This window comes from Heptranchias perlo, unplaced genomic scaffold (assembly GCF_035084215.1).
Source record: "Heptranchias perlo isolate sHepPer1 unplaced genomic scaffold, sHepPer1.hap1 HAP1_SCAFFOLD_389, whole genome shotgun sequence".
Classification (NCBI taxonomy): domain Eukaryota; kingdom Metazoa; phylum Chordata; class Chondrichthyes; order Hexanchiformes; family Hexanchidae; genus Heptranchias; species Heptranchias perlo.
Genome location: NW_027139401.1, coordinates 37,426 through 57,408, shown reverse-complemented (window position 1 = coordinate 57,408; position 19,983 = coordinate 37,426). Strand labels below are relative to the sequence as shown.

The 19,983-nt window shown below is 52.8% G+C and overlaps 1 protein-coding gene across 4 annotated transcripts in view; it reads left to right on the top strand.

Moving 5' to 3' along the window:
* Nucleotides 1-19,983, top strand: part of LOC137311982 (SLAM family member 5-like) — a 63,091-nt gene that overhangs the window by 26,982 nt on the left and 16,126 nt on the right. For all 4 annotated transcript variants that reach the window (XM_067978796.1, XM_067978797.1, XM_067978795.1 and 1 more), the window contains 2 exons: nt 5,459-5,800; nt 7,812-8,102. In XM_067978796.1, the coding sequence (XP_067834897.1) occupies nt 5,459-5,800; nt 7,812-8,102 (633 nt within the window). The remainder of the gene's footprint in view (nt 1-5,458; nt 5,801-7,811; nt 8,103-19,983) is intronic.

Below are 19,983 nucleotides of genomic sequence, written 5' to 3'. Positions count from 1 at the left end.
AGAGAGGGGAGTGAGAGACACCAGTCAGTGTACAGATATCTCCCTGAGAGAGAGGGGACTGAGAGACACCAGTCAGAGTACAGATATCTCCCTGAGAGAGAGGGGACTGAGAGACACCAGTCAGTGTACAGATATCACCCTGAGAGAGAGGGGACTGAGAGACACCAGTCAGTGTACAGATATCTCCCCGAGAGAGAGGGGACTGAGAGACACCAGTCAGTGTACAGATATCTCCCTGAGAGAGAGGGGACTGAGAGACACCAGTCAGTGTACAGATATCTCCCTGAGAGAGAGGGGACTGAGAGACACCAGTCAGTGTACAGATATCTCCCTGAGAGAGAGGGGACTGAGAGACACCAGTCAGTGTACAGATATCTCCCTGAGAGAGAGGGGACTGAGAGACACCAGTCAGTGTACAGATATCTCCCTGAGAGAGAGAGGGGACTGAGAGACACCAGTCAGTGCACAGATATCTCCCTGAGAGAGAGGGGACTGAGAGACACCAGTCAGTGTGCAGATATCTCCCTGAGAGAGAGGACTGAGAGACACCAGTCAGTGTACAGATATCTCCCTGAGAGAGGGGACTGAGAGACACCAGTCAGTGTACAGATATCACCCTGAGAGAGAGAGGACTGAGAGACACCAGTCAGTGTACAGATATCTCCCTGAGAGAGAGGGGCCTGAGAGACACCAGTCAGTGTACAGATATCTCCCGGAGAGAGAGGACTGAGAGACACCAGTCAGTGTACAGATATCTCCCTGAGAGAGGGGACTGAGAGACACCAGTCAGTGTACAGATATCTCCCTGAGAGAGAGGGGACTGAGAGACACCAGTCAGTGTACAGATATCACCCTGAGAGAGAGGGGACTGAGAGACACCAGTCAGTGTCCAGATATCTCCCTGAGAGAGAGGGGGACTGAGATACACCAGTCAGTGTACAGATATCTCCCTGAGAGAGGGGACTGGGAGACACCAGTCAGTGTACAGATATCTCCCTGAGTGAGAGGGGACTGAGAGACACCAGTCAGTGTGCAGATATCTCCCTGAGAGAGGGGACTGGGAGACACCAGTCAGTGTACAGATATCTCCCTGAGTGAGAGGGGACTGAGAGACACCAGTCAGTGTACAGATATCTCCCTGAGAGAGAGGACTGAGAGACACCAGTCAGTGTACAGATATCTCCCTGAGAGAGAGGGGGACTGAGAGACACCAGTCAGTGTACAGATATCTCCCTGAGAGAGAGGGGAGTGAGAGACACCAGTCAGTGCACAGATATCTCCCTGAGAGAGAGGGGACTGAGAGACACCAGTCAGTGTACAGATATCTCCCTGAGAGATGGGACTGAGAGACACCAGTCAGTGTACAGATATCACCCTGAGAGAGAGAGGACTGAGAGACACCAGTCAGTGTACAGATATCTCCCTGAGAGAGGGGACTGAGAGACACCAGTCAGTGTACAGATATCTCCCTGAGAGAGAGGGACTGAGAGACACCAGTCAGTGTATAGATATCTCCCTGAGAGAGAGGGAACTGAGAGACACCAGTCAGTGTACAGATATCTCCCTGAGAGAGAGGGGACTGAGAGACACCAGTCAGTGTACAGATATCTCCCTGAGAGAGAGGGACTGAGAGACACCAGTCAGTGTATAGATATCTCCCTGAGAGAGAGGGAACTGAGAGACACCAGTCAGTGTACAGATATCTCCCTGAGAGAGAGGGACTGAGAGACACCAGTCAGTGTATAGATATCTCCCTGAGAGAGAGGGAACTGAGAGACACCAGTCAGTGTATAGATATCTCCCTGAGAGAGAGGGAACTGAGAGACACCAGTCAGTGTATAGATATCTCCCTGAGAGAGAGGGAACTGAGAGACACCAGTCAGTGTACAGATATCACCATGGGAGAGAGGGGACTGAGAGACACCAGTCAGTGTACAGATATCTCCCTGAGAGAGAGGGACTGGGAGACACCAGTCAGTGTACAGATATCTCCCTGAGAGAGAGGACTGAGAGACACCAGTCAGTGTACAGATATCTCCCTGAGAGAGAGAGGACTGAGAGACACCAGTCAGTGTACAGATATCTCCCTGAGAGAGAGGGGACTGAGAGACACCAGTCAGTGTACAGATATCTCCCTGAGAGAGAGGGGACTGAGAGACACCAGTCAGTGTACAGATATCTCCCTGAGAGAGAGGGACTGAGAGACACCAGTCAGTGTACAGATATCTCCCTGAGAGAGAGGGACTGGGAGACACCAGTCAGTGTACAGATATCTCCCTGAGAGAGAGGGGACTGAGAGACACCAGTCAGTGTACAGATATCTCCCTGAGAGAGAGGGACTAAGAGACACCAGTCAGTGTATAGATATCTCCCTGAGAGAGAGGGAACTGAGAGACACCAGTCAGTGTACAGATATCTCCCTGAGAGAGAGGGGACTGAGAGACACCAGTCAGTGTACAGATATCTCCCTGAGAGAGAGGGACTGAGAGACACCAGTCAGTGTATAGATATCTCCCTGAGAGAGAGGGAACTGAGAGACACCAGTCAGTGTACAGATATCTCCCTGAGAGAGAGGGACTGAGAGACACCAGTCAGTGTATAGATATCTCCCTGAGAGAGAGGGAACTGAGAGACACCAGTCAGTGTATAGATATCTCCCTGAGAGAGAGGGAACTGAGAGACACCAGTCAGTGTACAGATATCACCATGGGAGAGAGGGGACTGAGAGACACCAGTCAGTGTACAGATATCTCCCTGAGAGAGAGGGACTGGGAGACACCAGTCAGTGTACAGATATCTCCCTGAGAGAGAGGGGACTGAGAGACACCAGTCAGTGTACAGATATCTCCCTGAGAGAGAGGGGACTGAGAGGCACCAGTCAGTGTACAGATATCTCCCTGAGAGAGAGAGGACTGAGAGACACCAGTCAGTGTACAGATATCTCCCTGAGAGAGAGGGGACTGAGAGACACCAGTCAGTGTACAGATATCTCCCTGAGAGAGAGGGGACTGAGAGACACCAGTCAGTGTACAGATATCTCCCTGAGAGAGAGGGGAGTGAGAGACACCAGTCAGTGCACAGATATCTCCCTGAGAGAGAGGGGACTGAGAGACACCAGTCAGTGTACAGATATCTCCCTGAGAGAGAGGGGACTGAGAGACACGAGTCAGTGTACAGATATCTCCCTGAGAGAGAGGGGACTGAGAGACACCAGTCAGTGTACAGATATCTCCCTGAGAGAGAGAGGGGACTGAGAGACACCAGTCAGTGTACAGATATCTCCCTGAGAGAGAGGGGCCTGAGAGACACCAGTCAGTGTACAAATATCTCCCTGAGAGAGAGGACTGAGAGACACCAGTCAGTGTACAGATATCTCCCTGAGAGAGGGGACTGAGAGACACCAGTCAGTGTACAGATATCTCCCTGAGAGAGAGGGGACTGAGAGACACCAGTCAGTGTCCAGATATCTCCCTGAGAGAGAGGGGGACTGAGATACACCAGTCAGTGTCCAGATATCTCCCTGAGAGAGGGGACTGGGAGACTCCAGTCAGTGTACAGATATCTCCCTGAGTGAGAGGGGACTGAGAGACACCAGTCAGTGTGCAGATATCTCCCTGAGAGAGGGGACTGGGAGACACCAGTCAGTGTACAGATATCTCCCTGAGTGAGAGGGGACTGAGAGACACCAGTCAGTGTACAGATATCTCCCTGAGAGAGAGGACTGAGAGACACCAGTCAGTGTACAGATATCTCCCTGAGAGAGAGGGGGACTGAGAGACACCATTCAGTGTACAGATATCTCCCTGAGAGAGAGAGGACTGAGAGACACCAGTCAGTGTACAGATATCTCCCTGAGAGAGAGGGGACTGAGAGACACCAGTCAGTGTACAGATATCTCCCTGAGAGAGAGGGGACTGAGAGACACCAGTCAGTGTACAGATATCTCCCTGAGAGAGAGGGGACTGAGAGACACCAGTCAGTTTTCAGATATCTCCCTGAGAGAGAGGGGACTGAGAGACACCAGTCAGTGTACAGATATCTCCCTGAGAGAGAGAGGGGACTGAGAGACACCAGTCAGTGTACAGATATCTCCCTGAGAGAGAGGGGATTGAGAGACACCAGTCAGTGTGCAGATATCTCCCTGAGAGAGAGGACTGAGAGACACCAGTCAGTGTACAGATATCTCCCTGAGAGAGGGGACTGAGAGACACCAGTCAGTGTACAGATATCACCCTGAGAGAGAGAGGACTGAGAGACACCAGTCAGTGTACAGATATCTCCCTGAGAGAGAGGGGACTGAGAGACACCAGTCAGTGTACAGATATCTCCCTGAGAGAGAGGGACTGAGAGACACCAGTCAGTGTACAGATATCTCCCTGAGAGAGAGGGGACTGAGAGACACCAGTCAGTGTACAGATATCACCCTGAGAGAGAGGGGACTGAGAGACACCAGTCAGTGTACAGATATCACCCTGAGAGAGAGGGAGTGAGAGACACCAGTCAGTGTACAGATATCTCCCTGAGAGAGAGGGACTGAGAGACACCAGTCAGTGTGCAGATATCTCCCTGAGAGAGAGGGGACTGAGAGACACCAGTCAGTGTATAGATATCTCCCTGAGAGAGAGGACTGAGAGACACCAGTCAATGTACAGATATCACCCTGAGAGAGAGGGGACTGAGAGACACCAGTCAGTGTACAGATATCACCCTGAGAGAGAGGGAGTGAGAGACACCAGTCAGTGTACAGATATCTCCCTGAGAGAGAGGGACTGAGAGACACCAGTCAGTGTGCAGATATCTCCCTGAGAGAGAGGGGACTGAGAGACACCAGTCAGTGTACAGATATCTCCCTGAGAGAGAGGGGACTGAGAGACACCAGTCAGTGTGCAGATATCTCCCTGAGAGAGAGGAACTGGGAGACACCAGTCAGTGTACAGATATCACCCTGAGAGAGGGGACTGAGAGACACCAGTCAGTGTACAGATATCACCCTGAGAGAGAGGAACTGGGAGACACCAGTCAGTGTACAGATATCTCCCTGAGAGAGAGGGGACTGAGTGTCACCAGTCAGTGTACAGATATCACCCTGAGAGAGAGGGACTGAGAGACACCAGTCAGTGTACAGATATCACCCTGAGAGAGAGGGGACTGAGAGACACCAGTCAGTGTACAGATATCTCCCTGAGGGAGAGGACTGAGAGACACCAGTCAGTGTACAGATATCTCCCTGAGAGAGAGGGGACTGAGAGACACCAGTCAGTGTACAGATATCTCCCTGAGAGAGAGGGGACTGAGAGACACCAGTCAGTGTACAGATATCACCCTGAGAGAGAGGGGACTGAGAGACACCAGTCAGTGTACAGATATCTCCCTGAGAGAGAGGGGACTGAGAGACACCAGTCAGTGTACAGATATCTCCCTGAATGTTGGGCTCAGTCTGCCCATTTGTGTTTTCCAGTTACCGGTCGGGGTGACATGAGATTGAAAACTCTGGATTCCCCTGTGAATGGGAGCCTGGGACACTCAGTGTGGTTACCCGTGGAGATCGACAACATCGCAGAGGATGCAGAAATAATCTGGAAATACGCTGGGGCAGAAAATCCCACAGGCATCGCCCGATATGACATGAGTGAGGACAAAGTTAAGATATTTAAAGGGACCCAGTTTGAAGGAAGGGTCAAAATCGACAAGAATTTCACTCTGCAGATAAATCAACTGAGGGAGGAGGATGAAGGAATTTACATCGTGACTGTGACAGCATCGGTGGATCGAACCGGGTCTGTGTCTCTACGGGTTTACGGTGAGTTTATTCAGTTTAATTTGGGACAGGAGCCTCTCGGTCCTGTCCCTAACCGAGGGGGGAGTCTGGAGACAGGAGCCTCTCGGCCCCATCCCTCACTGAGAGGAGAGTCTGGAGACGGGAGCCCCTTGACCCCATCCCTCACCGAGTGGGAAGTCTGGAGACAGGAGCCTCACGGTCCTGTCCCTCACCGAGGGGGGAGTCTGGAGACAGGAGCCTCTCGGTCCCGTCCCTCACCGAGGGGGGAGTCTGGAGACAGGAGCCTCTCGGTCCCGTCCCTCACCGAGGGGGGAGTCTGGAGACAGGAGCCTCTCGGCCCCATCCCTCACCGAGGGGGGAGTCTGGAGACGGGAGCCTCTCGGTCCCGTCCCTTACCGAGGGGAGAGTCTGGAGACAGGAGCCTCTCGGTCCCGTCCCTCACCGAGGGGAGAGTCTGGAGACAGGAGCCTCTCGGTCCCGTCCCTCACCGAGGGGGGAGTCTGGAGACAGGAGCCTCTCGGTCCCGTCCCTCACCGAGGGGGGAGTCTGGAGACAGGAGCCTCTCGGTCCCGTCCCTCACCGAGGGGGGAGTCTGGAGACAGGAGCCTCTCGGCCCCATCCCTCACCGAGGGGGCAGTCTGGAGACAGGAGCCTCTCGGTCCCGTCCCTCACCGAGGGGAGAGTCTGGAGACAGGAGCCTCTCGGTCCAGTCCCTCACCGAGGGGGGAGTCTGGAGACAGGAGCCTCTCGGTCCCGTCCCTCACCGAGGGGGGAGTCTGGAGACAGGAGCCTCTCGGTCCCGTCCCTCACCGAGGGGAGAGTCTGGAGACAGGAGCCTCTCGGTCCCGTCCCTCACCGAGGGGGGAGTCCGGAGACGGGAGCCTCTCGGTCGCGTCCCTCGCCGACGGGGGAGTCCGGAGACAGGAGCCTCTCGGTCCCGTCCCTCACCGAGGGGGGAGTCTGGAGACAGGAGCCTCTCGGTCCCGTCCCTCACCGAGGGGAGAGTCCGGAGACAGGAGCCTCTCGGTCCCGTCCCTCACCGAGGGGAGAGTCCGGAGACAGGAGCCTCTCGGTCCCGTCCCTCACCGAGGGGAGAGTCCGGAGACAGGAGCCTCTCGGTCCCGTCCCTCACCGAGGGGAGAGTCCGGAGACAGGAGCCTCTCGGTCCCGTCCCTCACCGAGGGGAGAGTCTGGAGACGGGAGCCTCTCGGTCCCGTCCCTCACCGAGGGGAGAGTCTGGAGACAGGAGCCTCTCGGTCCCGTCCCTCACCGAGGGGAGAGTCCGGAGACAGGAGCCTCTCGGTCCCGTCCCTCACCGAGGGGAGAGTCCGGAGACAGGAGCCTCTCGGTCCCGTCCCTCACTGAGGGGAGAGTCCGGAGACAGGAGCCTCTCAGCCCCGTCCCTCACCGAGGGGAGAGTCTGGAGACAGGAGCCTCTCGGTCCCGTTCCGTCCCTCTCTGAGGGGAGTCTGGAGGCAGGAGCCTCTCGGTCCTGTCCCTCTCTGAGGGGAGTCTGGAGACAGGAGCCTCTCGGTCCCGTCCCTCACCGAGGGGAGAGTCCGGAGACAGGAGCCTCTCGGTCCCGTCCCTCACCGAGGGGAGAGTCCGGAGACAGGAGCCTCTCGGTCCCGTCCCTCACCGAGGGGAGAGTCCGGAGACAGGAGCCTCTCGGTCCCGTCCCTCACCGAGGGGAGAGTCCGGAGACAGGAGCCTCTCAGCCCCGTCCCTCACCGAGGGGAGAGTCTGGAGACAGGAGCCTCTCGGTCCCGTTCCGTCCCTCTCTGAGGGGAGTCTGGAGGCAGGAGCCTCTCGGTCCTGTCCCTCTCTGAGGGGAGTCTGGAGGCAGGAGCCTCTCGGTCCTGTCCCTCTCTCAGGGGAGTCTGGAGGCAGGAACCTCTCGGTCCTGTCCCTCTCTGAGGGGAGTCTGGAGACAGGAGCCTCTCGGTCCCGTCCCTCACCGAGGGGAGTCTGAAGATTGGACCTTCTGGAAGTTTTACAATCCTTTTTCACAGTATCTTCCTCACTCCCACAGAGCCCGTATCCGAACCCACGGTTAATATGATCCACATCTCCTCCGCTGAGACCTGTATCCTCACCCTGCTCTGCTTTACGGAGAGAGATCGCCATGCTGTCTACAGCTGGACAGGAACAGGGAGCAATGCCACAGAGGGGCACCTCGGCCATGTTTCTGCGAACGGGTCGAGATTGGAATTATCGCTGGGCATGATGGACGACGTTGACTGCAGCTGCACGGTGAGCAACCCCATCAGTTCGGAGAGCGTAAAATTCACCAAATCACAACCGTGTAAAGACCACGAGGGAGGTGAGTGTGAACTTTACACACCGATACGGGGCAGGGGGAGGGGAGATCCCAGACCGTCTGCTGAGTTGGTACCTCAAGGCGATATCGAGGAGATCTCTGCCTCTCCCGACAGGAGCGCAGAGGACGGAGAAATGGACTGGGAGAAAGCCAGTCAGTACGGGAAGCAATGGGATTGAACACACCAGGTATTGTAACACCTGCCGCGGTGGGAAAATGGAGATAAAATAAATAACGGGCAGTGTAGAGGGAGCTTTACTCTGTATCTAACCCTGTACCAGCCCTGGGAGTGTTTGATAGGACAGTGTGGAGGGAGCTTTACTCTGCATCTAACACTGTACCAGCCCTGGGAGTGTTTGATGGGACAGTGTAGAGGGAGCTTTACTCTCTATCTAACCCTGTACCTGCCTTGGGAGTGTTTGATGGAACAGTGCAGAGGGAGCTTTACTCTGGAACTAACCCTGTACCTGTCTTGGGAGTGTTTTATGGAACAGTGTAGAGGGAGCATTACTCTGTATCGAACCCTGTACCTGGCCTGGGATTGTTTGATGGGACAGTGTTGAGGGAGCTTTACTCTGTATCTATCCCAGTACCTGGCCTGGGAATATTTGATGGGACAGTGTAGAGGGAGTTTTACTCTGTATCTAACCCTGTCCCTCGTCTGTGAGTGTTTGGCGGGACAGTGTAGAGGGAGCATTACTCTGTATCTAAACCTGGACCTGCCCTGGGAGTATTTGATGAGACAGTGCAGAGGGAGCTTTACTCTGTCTCTAACCCTGTACCTGCCCTGGGAGTGTTTGATGGGACAGTGCAGAGGGAGCTTTACTCTGTATCTATCCCAGAACCTGGCCTGGGAATATTTGAATGGACAATGCAGCTGGAGCTTCACTGTGTATCTAACCCTGTACCTGGCCTGGGAATGTTTGACGGGACAGTGCAGAGGGAGCTCCACTCTGTATCCAACCTGTACCTACCCTGGGAGTGTTTGATGGGACAGTGTAGAGGGAGCTTTACTCTGTATCTAACCCTGTACCTGCCCTGGGAGTGTTTGATGGGACAGTGTGGAGGGAGCTTTAGTCTGTATTTAAACCTGGATCTGCCCTGGGAGTGTTTGATGGGACAGTGTAGAGGGAGTTTTACTCTGGATCTAACCCTGAACCTGCCCTGGCAGTGTTTGATGGGACAGTGTCGAGGGAGCTTTACTCTGTATCTAACCCTGTACCTGCCCTGGGAGTGTTTGATGGGACAGTGCAGAGGGAGCTTTACGCTGTATCGATCCCAGGACCTGGCCTGGGAATATTTGATGGGACAGTGTAGAGGGAGCTTTGCTCTGTATCCAACCCTGTCCCTCGTCTGTGAGTGTTTGACGGAACAGTGCAGAGGGACCTTTACTCTATATCTAACCCTGTAGCTGCCCTGGGAGTGTTTTATGGGACCGTGTAGAGGGAGCTTTACTCTGTCTCTAACGCTGTACCTGCCCTGAGAGTGTTTGATGGGACAGTGTAGAGGGAGCTTTACTCTGTATCTAACCCTATACCTGCCCTGGGAGTGTTTGATGGGACAGTGCAGAGGGAGCTTTACTCTGCATCTAACCCTGTACCTGCCCTGGGATTGTTTGATGGGACAGTGTGGAGGGAGCTTTACTCTGTATCTAACCCTGTACCTGCCCTGGGAGTGTTTGATGGGACAGTGTAGAGGGAGCTTTCCTCTGTATCTCATCCTGTACCTGCCCTGGGAGTGTTTGATGGGACAGTGTAGAGGGAGCTTTACTCTGTATCTAACCCTGTACCTGCCCTGGGAGTGTTTGATGGGACAGTGTAGAGGGAGTTTTACTCTGGATCTAACCCTGTCCCTGCCCTGGGAGTGTTTGATGGGACAGTGTAGTGGGAGCTTTACTCTGTATCTCACCCTGTGCCTGCTCTGGGAGTGTTTGATTGGACAGTGTTGAGGGTGTTTTTCTCTGGATCTAACCCTGCACCTGTCCTGGGAGTTTTTCACGTGCACAATGCAGAGGGAGCTTTACTCTCTATCTAACCCTGTACCTGGCCTGGGATTGTTTGATGGGACAGTGTTGGTGGAGCTTTACTCTGCATCTAACCCTGTACCTGCACTGGGAGTGTTTGATGGGATAGTGTCGAGGGAGCTTTACTCTGTATCTCACCCTGTACCTGCCCTGTGAGTGTTTGATGGGACAGTGTAGAGGGAGCTTTACTCCGTATCTCACCCTGTACCTGCCCTGGGAGTATTTGATGGGACAGTGTCGAGGGAGCTTTACTCTATATCTAACCCTGTAGCTGCCCTGGGAGTGTTTTATGGGACCGTGTAGAGGGAGCTTTACTCTGTCTCTAACGCTGTACCTGCCCTGAGAGTGTTTGATGGGACAGTGTAGAGGGAGCTTTACTCTGTATCTAACCCTGTACCTGCCCTGGGAGTGTTTGATGGGACAGTGCAGAGGGAGCTTTAATCTGCATCTAACCCTGTACCTGCCCTGGGATTGTTTGATGGGACAGTGTGGAGGGAGCTTTCCTCTGTATCTCATCCTGTACCTGCCCTGGGAGTGTTTGATGGGACAGTGTAGAGGGAGCTTTACTCTGTATCTAACCCTGTACCTGCCCTGGGAGTGTTTGATGGGACAGTGTAGAGGGAGCTTTCCTCTGTATCTCATCCTGTACCTGCCCTGGGAGTGTTTGATGGGACAGTGTAGAGGGAGCTTTACTCTGTATCTAACCCTGTACCTGCCCTGGGAGTGTTTGATGGGACAATGTAGAGGGAGCTTTACTCTCTATCTAACCCTGTGCCTGCCCTGGGAGTGTTTGACGGGACAGTGCAGAGGGAGCTTTACTCGGTACCTAATCCTGGATCTGCCCTGGGAGTGTTTGATGGGACAGTGTAGAGGGAGTTTTACTCTGGATCTAACCCTGTCCCTGCCCTGGGAGTGTTTGATGGGACAGTGTAGAGGGAACTTTACTCTGTATCTAACCCTGTGCCTGCTCTGGGAGTGTTTGATGGGACAGTGCAGAGGGAGTTTTACTCTGGATCTAACCCTGTACCTGCCCTGGGAGTGTTTGATGGGACAATGTAGAGGGAGCTTTACTCTCTATCTAACCCTGTCCCTGCCCTGGGAGTGTTTGATGGGACAGTGCAGAGGGAGCTTTACTCTGTAACTAACCCTGCAGCTGTCTTGGGAGTGTTTTATGGGACAGTGTAGAGGGAGCTTTACTCTGTATCTAACCCTGGACCTGCCCTGGTAGTGTTTGATGGGACAGTGTTGAGGGAGCTTTACTCTGTATCTATTCCAGTACCTGGCCTGGGAATATTTGATGGGACAGTGTAGAGGGAGTTTTACTCTGTATCTAACCCCGTCCCTCGTCTGTGAGTGTTTGACGGGACAGTGCAGAGGGAGCATTACTCTGTATCTAAACCTGGACCTGCCCTGGTAATATTTGATGAGACAGTGTAGAGGGAGCTTTACTCTGTATCTAACCCTGTACCTGCCCTGGGAGTATTTGATGAGACAGTGCAGAGGGAGCTCTACTCTGTATCGAACCTGTACCTACCCTGGGAGTGTTTGATAGGACAGTGTAGAGGGAGCTTTACTCTGTATCTAACCCTGTACCTGCCCTGGGAGTATTTGATGAGACAGTGCAGAGGGAGCTCTACTCTGTGTCTAACCCTGTACCTGCCCTTGGAGTGTTTGATGGGAGGGTGTGGAGGGAGCTTTCGTCTGTATTTAAACCTGGATCTGCCCTGGGAGTGTTTGATGGGACAGTGTGGAGGGAGTTTTACTCTGGATCTAACCCTGAACCTGCCCTGGCAGTGTTTGATGGGACAGTGTAGAGGGAGCTTTACTCTGTATCTAACCCTGTACCTGCCCTGGGAGTGTTTGATGGGACAGTGTTGAGGGTGTTTTTCTCTGGATCTAACCCTGCACCTGTCCTGGGAGTTTTTCACGTGCACAATGTAGAGGGAGCTTTACTCTCTATCTAACCCTGTACCTGGCCTGGGATTGTTTGATGGGACAGTGTAGGTGGAGCTTTACTCTGTATCTAACCCTGTACCTGCCCTGGGAGTGTTTGATGGGATAGTGTCGAGGGAGCTTTACTCTGTATCGAACCCGGTACCTGGCCTGGGATTGTTTGATGACACAGTGTCGAGGGAGCTTTACTCCATATCTAAACCTGGAACTGCCCTGGGAGTATTTGATGGGACAGTGTCGAGGGAGCTTTACTCTGTATCTCACCCTGTACCTGCCCTGTGAGTGTTTGATGGGACAGTGTAGAGGGAGCTTTACTCTGTATCTAACCCTGTACCTGACCCTGGGAGTGTTTGATGGGACAGTGTAGTGGGAGCTTTACTCTGTATCTCACCCTGTACCTGCCCTGGGAGTATTTGATGGGACAGTGTAGAGGGAGCTTTACTCTGTATCTCACCCTGTACCTGCCCAGGGAGTGTTTGATGGGACAGTGCAGAGGGAGCTTTACTCTGTATCGATCCCAGGACCTGGCCTGGGAATATTTGATGGGACAGTGTAGAGGGAGCTTTGCTCTGTCTCCAACCCTGTCCCTCGTCTGTGAGTGTTTGACGGAACAGTGCAGAGGGACCTTTACTCTCTATCTAACCCTGTACCTGCCCTGGGAGTGTTTGATGGGACAGTGCAGAGGGAGCTTTACTCTGCATCTAACCCTGTACCTGCCCTGGGAGTGTTTGATGGGACAGTGTAGAGGGAGCTTTACTCTGTCCCCAATCCTGGATCTGCCCTGGGAGTGTTTGATGGGACAGTGTAGAGGGAGTTTTACTCTGGATCTAACCCTGTACCTGCCCTGGGAGTGTTTGATGGGACAGTGCAGAAGGAGCTTTTCTCTGTATCTAACCCTGTACCTGGCCTGGGAATTATTGAAGGTACAGTGCAGAGGGAGCTTTGCTCTCTATCTATTCCTTTACCTGCCTTGGGAGTGTTTGATGGAACAGTGTAGAGGGAGCTTTACTCTGTATCTAAACCTGTACCTGCCCTGGGAGTGTTTGATGGGACAGTGTAGAGGGAGCTTTACTCTGTATCTAACCCTGTACCTGCCTTTGAAGTGTTTGATGGAACAGTGTGGAGGGAGCATTACTCTGTATCGAACCCTGTACCTGGCCTGGGATTGTTTGATGGGACAGTGTAGGTGGAGCTTTACTCTGTATCTAACCTTGTACCTGCCCTGTGATTGTTTGATGCGACGGTGTGGAGGGAGCTTTACTCTGTATCTAACCCTGTACCTGCGCTGGGAGTGTTTGATGGGACAGTGTGGAGGGAGCTTTCCTCTGTATCTCATCCTGTACCTGCCCTGGGAGTGTTTGATGGGACAGTGTAGAGGGAGCTTTGCTCTGTATCGAACCCTGTACCTGCCCTGGGAGTGTTTGATGGGACAGTGTAGAGGGAGTTTTACTCTGGATCTTACCCTGTACCTGCCTTGGGAGTTTTTTTTTATTCGTTCACGGGATGTGGGCGTCGCTGGCAAGGCCGGCATTTATTGCCCATCCCTAATTGCCCTCGAGAAGGTGGTGGTGAGCCGCCTTCTTGAACCGCTGCAGTCCGTGTGGTGAAGGTTCTCCCACAGTGCTGTTAGGAAGGGAATTCCAGGATTTTGACCCAGCGACAATGAAGGAACGGCGATATATTTCCAAGTCGGGATGGTGTGTGACTTGGAGGGGAACGTGCAGGTGGTGTTGTTCCCATGCGCCTGCTGCCCTTGTCCTTCTAGGTGGTTGAGGTCGCGGGTTTGGGAGGTGCTGTCGAAGAAGCCTTGGCGAGTTGCTGCAGTGCATCCTGTGGATGGTGCACACTGCAGCCACAGTGCGCCGGTGGTGAAGGGAGTGAATATTTAGGGTGGTGGATGGGGTGCCAATCTAGCGGGCTGCTTTATCTTGGATGGTGTCGAGCTTCTTGAGTGTTGTTGGAGCTGCACTCATCCAGGCAAGTGGAGATTATTCCATCACACTCCTGACTTGTGCCTTGTAGATGGTGGAAAGGCTTTGGGGAGTCAGGAGGTGAGTCACTCGCCGCAGAATACCCAGCCTCTGACCTGCTCTCGTAGCCACAGTATTTATATGGCTGGTCCAGTTAAGTTTCTGGTCAATGGTGACCCCCAGGATGTTGATGGTGGGGGATTCGGCGATGGTAATGCCGTTGAATGTCAAGGGGAGGTGGTTAGACTCTCTCTTGTTGGAGATGGTCATTGCCTGGCACTTATCTGGCGCGAATGTTACTTGCCACTTATCAGCCCAAGCCTGGACGTTGTCCAGGTCTTGCTGCATGCGGACTTGGACTGCTTCATTATCTGAGGGGTTGCGAATGAAACTGAACACTGTGCAGTCATCAGCAAACATCCCCATTTCTGACCTTATGATGGAGGGAAGGTCATTGATGAAGCAGCTGAAGATGGTTGGGCCCAGGACACTAGAGGGAGTGTTTGATGGGACAGTGTAGAGGGAGCTTTACTCTGTATCTAACCCTGTGCCTGCTCTGGGAGTGTTTGATGGGACAGTGTTGAGGGTGTTTTTCTCTGGATCTCACCCTGCACCTGTCCGGGGAGTTTTTGACGTGCACAATGTAGAGGGAGCTTTACTCTCTATCTAACCCTGTACCTGCCTTGGGAGTGTTTGATGGAACAGTGTAGAGGGAGCTTTACTCTGCAACTAACCCTGTACCTGTCTTGGGAGTGTTTTATGGAACAGTGCAGAGGGAGCATTACTCTGTATCTAACCCTGTAACTGGCCTGGGATTGTTTGATGGGACAGTGTAGAGGGAGCTTTACTCTGTATCTAACCCTGTACCTGCCCTGGTAGTGTTTGATGGGACAGTGTTGAGGGAGCTTTGCTCTGTATCTAACCCTGTCCCTCGTCTGTGAGTGTTTGACGGGACAGTGTAGAGGGAGCATTACTCTGTATCTAAACCTGGACCTTCCCTGGGAGTATTTGATGAGACAGTGCAGAGGGAGCTTTACTCTGTATCTATCCCAGAACCTGGCCTGGGAATATTTGAATGGACAATGCAGCTGGAGCTTCACTGTGTATGTAACCCTGGACCTGCCCTGGGAGTGTTTGATGGGACAGTGTAGAGGGAGCTTTGCTCTGGATCTAACCCTGTACCTGCCCTGGGAGTGTTTGACGGGACAGTGTAGAGGGAGCTTTACTCTGTATCTAACCCTGTACCTGACCCTGGGAGTGTTTGACGGGACAGTGTAGAGGGAGTTTTACTCTGTATCTAACCCTGTACCTGACCCTGGGAGTGTTTGATGGGACAATGGAGAGGGAGCTTTACTCTGTATCTCAGCCTGTACCTGCCCTGGGAGTGTTGGATGGGACAGTGTAGAGGGAGCTTTACTCTGTATCTAACCCTGTACCTGACCTGGGAGTGTTTGTTGGGACAGTGCAGAGGGAGCTTCACTCTGTATCTAACCCTGTACCTGCCCTGGGTGTGTTTGACGGGACAGAGTAGAGGGAGCTTTACTCTATCTTTAAACCTGCACCTGCCCTGGGAGTGTTTGATGGGACAGTGCAGAGGGAGCTTTACTCTGTATCTAACCCTGCACCTGACCCTGGGAGTGTTTGATGGGACACTGCAGAGGGAGCTTTACTCTGTATCTAACCCTGTACCTGCCCTGGGAGTGTTTGATGGGACAGTGTAGAGGGAGCTTTACTCTGCACCTAATTCTGGATCTGCCCTGGGAGTGTTTGATGGGACAGTGTTGAGGGTGTTTTTCTCTGGATCTAACCCTGCACCTGTCCTGGGAGTTTTTGACGTGCACAATGCAGAGGGAGCTTTACTCTCTATCTCAACCTGTACCTGCCTTGGGAGTGTTTGATGGAACAGTGTTGAGGGAGCTGGACTCTGTATCTAACCCTGCACCTGCCTTGGGAGTGTTTGATGGGACAGTGTAGAGGGAGCATTCCTCTGTATCGAACCCTGTACCTGGCCTGGGATTGTTTGATGGGACAGTGTAGGTGGAGCTTTACTCTGTATCTAAACCTGGACCTGCCCTGGGAGTATTTGATGGGACAGTGTAGAGGGAGCTTTACTCTATATCTAACCCTGTCCCTGCCCTGGGAGTGTTTGATGGGACAGTGTAGAGGGAGCTTTACTCTGTATCGATCCCAGTACCTGGCCTGGGAATATTTGATGGGACAGTGTAGAGGGAGCTTTACTCTGTATCTCACCCTGTCCCTCGTCTGTGAGTGTTTGACTTGACAGTGCAGAGGGACCTTTACTCTATATCTCACCCTGTCGCTGCCCTGGGAGTGTTTGATGGGACCGTGTAGAGGGAGCTTTACTCTGTATCTAACCCTGTATCTGCCCAGGGAGTGTTTGATGGGACAGTGCAGAAGGAGCTTTTCTCTGTATCTAACCCTGTACCTGCCCTGGGAGTTATTGATGAGACAGTGTAGAGGGAGCTTTACTCTGTATCTAACCCTGTACCTGCCCTGGGAGTGTTTGATTGGACAGTATAGAGGGAGCATTACTCTGTATCTAACCCTGTACCTGCCCTGGGAGTGTTTGATGGGACAGTGTGGAGGGAGCTTTACTCTGTATCTAACCCTGTACCTGTCCTGGGAGTGTTAGATGGGACAGTGGAGAGGGAGCTTTACTCTCTATCTAACCCTGTACCTGCCCTGGGACTGTTTGATGGGACAGTGTAGAGGGAGCTTTACTCTGCACCTAATTCTGGATCTGCCCTGGGAGTGTTTGATGGGACAGTGTGGAGGGAGTTTTACTCTGGATCTAACCCTGTACCTGCCCTGGGAGTGTTTGATGGGATAGTGCAGAAGGAGCTTTTCTCTGTATCTAACCCTGTACCTGCCCTGGGAGTGTTTGATGGGACAGTGTTGAGGGTGTTTTTCTCTGGATCTAACCCTGCACCAGTCCTGGGAGTTTTTGACGTGCATAATGCAGAGGGAGCTTTACTCTGTATCTAACCCTGCACCTGCCTTGGGAGTGTTTGATGGAACAGTGTAGAGGGAGCATTACTCTGTATCTAACCCTGTACCTGGCCTGGGATTGTTTGATGGGACAGTGCAGGTGGAGCTTTACTCTGTATCTAAACCTGGACCTGCCCTGGGAGTATTTGATGGGACAGTGTAGAGGGAGCTTTACTCTGTATCTATCCCAGTCCCTGGCCTGGGAGTGTTTCATGGGACAGTGTAGAGGGAGCTTTACTCTGTATCTAACCCTGTACCTGCCCTGGGAGTGTTTCATGGGACAGTGTAGAGGGAGCTTTACTCTGTATCTATCCCAGTACCTGGCCTGGGAATATTTGATGGGACAGTGTAGAGGGAGCTTTACTCTGTATCTCACCCTGTCCCTCGTCTGTGAGTGTTTGACGGGACAGTGCAGAGGGACCTTTACTCTATATCTCACCCTGTAGCTGCCCTGGGAGTGTTTGATGGGACCGTGTGGAGGGAGCTTTACTCTGTATCTAACCCTGTATCTGCCCTGGGAGTGTTTGATGGGACAGTGCAGAAGGAGCTTTTCTCTGTATCTAACCCTGTACCTGCCCTGGGAGTTATTGATGGGACAGTGTAGAGGGAGCTTTACTCTGTATCTAACCCTGTACCTGCCCTGGGAGTGTTTGATGGGACAGTGTTGAGGGTGTTTTTCTCTGGATCTAACCCTGCACCTGTCCTGGGAGTTTTTGACGTGCCCAATGTAGAGGGAGCTTTACTCTCCATCTCACCCTGTACCTGCCTTGGGAGTGTTTGATGGAACAGTGTGGAGGGAGGTTTACTCTGTATCTAACGCTGTACCTGCCCTGGGAGTGTTTGATGGGACAGTGCAGAGGGAGCTTTCCTCTGTATCTAACCCTGTACCTGTCCTGGGAGTGTTTGATTGGACAGTGTAGAGGGAGCTTTACTCTGTATCTAACCCTGTACCTGCCCTGGGAGTGTTTGATGGGACCGTGTGGAGGGAGCTTTACTCTGTATCTAACCCTGTACCTGTCCTGAGAGTGTTTGATGGAACAGTGTAGAGGGAGCTTTACTCTGTACGTAACCCTGTACCTGCCCTGTGAGTGTTTGATGGGACAGTGTGCAGGTAGCTTTACTGTGTATCTTACCCTGTACCTGCCCTGGGAGTGTTTGATGGGACAGTGTGGAGGGAGCTTTACTCTGTATCTAACCCTGTACCTGCCCTGGGAGTGTTCGATGGGACAGTGTAGAGGGAGCTTTACTCTGTATCTAACCCTGTACCTGCCCTGGGAGTGTTTGATGGGAACGTGTAGAGGGAGCTTTAGTCTGTATCTAACCCTGTACCTGCCCTGGGAGTGTTTGATGGGACCGTGTAGAGGGAGCTTTCGTCTGTGTCTAACCCTGTACCTGCCCTGGGAGTGTTTGATGGGACAGTGCAGAGGGAGCTTTACTCTGTATCTAACCCTGTACCTGCCCTGGGAGTGTTTGATTGGACAGTGTAGAGGGAGCTTTACTCTGTATCTAACCCTGTACCTGCCCTGGGAGTGTTTGATGGGACCGTGTGGAGGGAGCTTTACTCTGTATCTAACCCTGTACCTGTCCTGGGAGTGTTTGATGGAACAGTGTAGAGGGAGCTTTACTCTGTACGTAACCCTGTACCTGCCCTGTGAGTGTTTGATGGGACAGTGTACAGGTAGCTTTACTGTGTATCTTACCCTGTACCTGCCCTGGGAGTGTTTGATGGGACAGTGTGGAGGGAGCTTTACTCTGTATCTAACCCTGTACCTGCCCTGTGAGTGTTTGATGGGACAGTGTACAGGTAGCTTTACTGTGTATCTTACCCTGTCCCTGCCCTGGGAGTGTTTGATGGGACAGTGTGGAGGGAGCTTTACTCTGTATCTAACCCTGTACCTGTCCTGGGAGTGTTCGATGGGACAGTGTAGAGGGAGCTTTACTCTGTATCTAACCCTGTACCTGCCCTGGGAGTGTTTGATGGGAACGTGTAGAGGGAGCTTTAGTCTGTATCTAACCCTGTACCTGCCCTGGGAGTGTTTGATGGGACCGTGTAGAGGGAGCTTTCGTCTGTGTCTAACCCTGTACCTGCCCTGGGAGTGTTTGATGGGACAGTGCAGAGGGAGCTTTACTCTGTATCTAACCCTGTACCTGCCCTGGGAGTGTTTGATGGGACAGTGTAGAGGGTGTTTTTCTCTGGATCTAACCCTGCACCTGTCCTGGGAGTTTTTGACGTGCACAATGCAGAGGGAGCTTTACTCTCTATCTGACCCTGTACCTGCTCTGGGAGTGTTTGATGGGACAGTGTAGAGGGAGCTTTACTCTGTATCTATCCCAGTACCTGGCCTGGGAATATTTGATGGGACAGTGTAGAGTGAGCTTTACTCTGTATCTAACCCTGTCCCTCGTCTGTGAGTGTTTGACGGGACAGTGCAGAGGGACCTTTACTCTATATCTCACCCTGTACCTGCCCTGTGAGTGTTTGATGGGACAGTGTTGAGGGTGTTTTTCTCTGGATCTAACCCTGCACCTGTCCTGGGATTTTTTCATGTGCACAATGTAGAGGGAGCTTTACTCTCTATCTCACCCTGTACCTGCCCTGGGAGTGTTTGATGGGATAGTGTAGAGGGAGCTTTACTCTGTATCTCACCCGGTACCTGGCCTGGGATTGTTTGATGAGACAGTGTCGAGGGAGCTTTACTCCATCTCTAAACCTGGACCTGCCCTGGGAGTATTTGATGGGACAGTGTAGAGGGAGCTTTAGTCTGTATCTCACCCTGTACCTGCCCTGGGAGTATTTGATGGGACAGTGTAGAGGGAGCTTTACTCTGTATCTCACGCTGTACCTGCCCAGGGAGTGTTTGATGGGACAGTGCAGAGGGAGCTTTACTCTGTATCGATCCCAGGACCTGGCCTGGGAATATTTGATGGG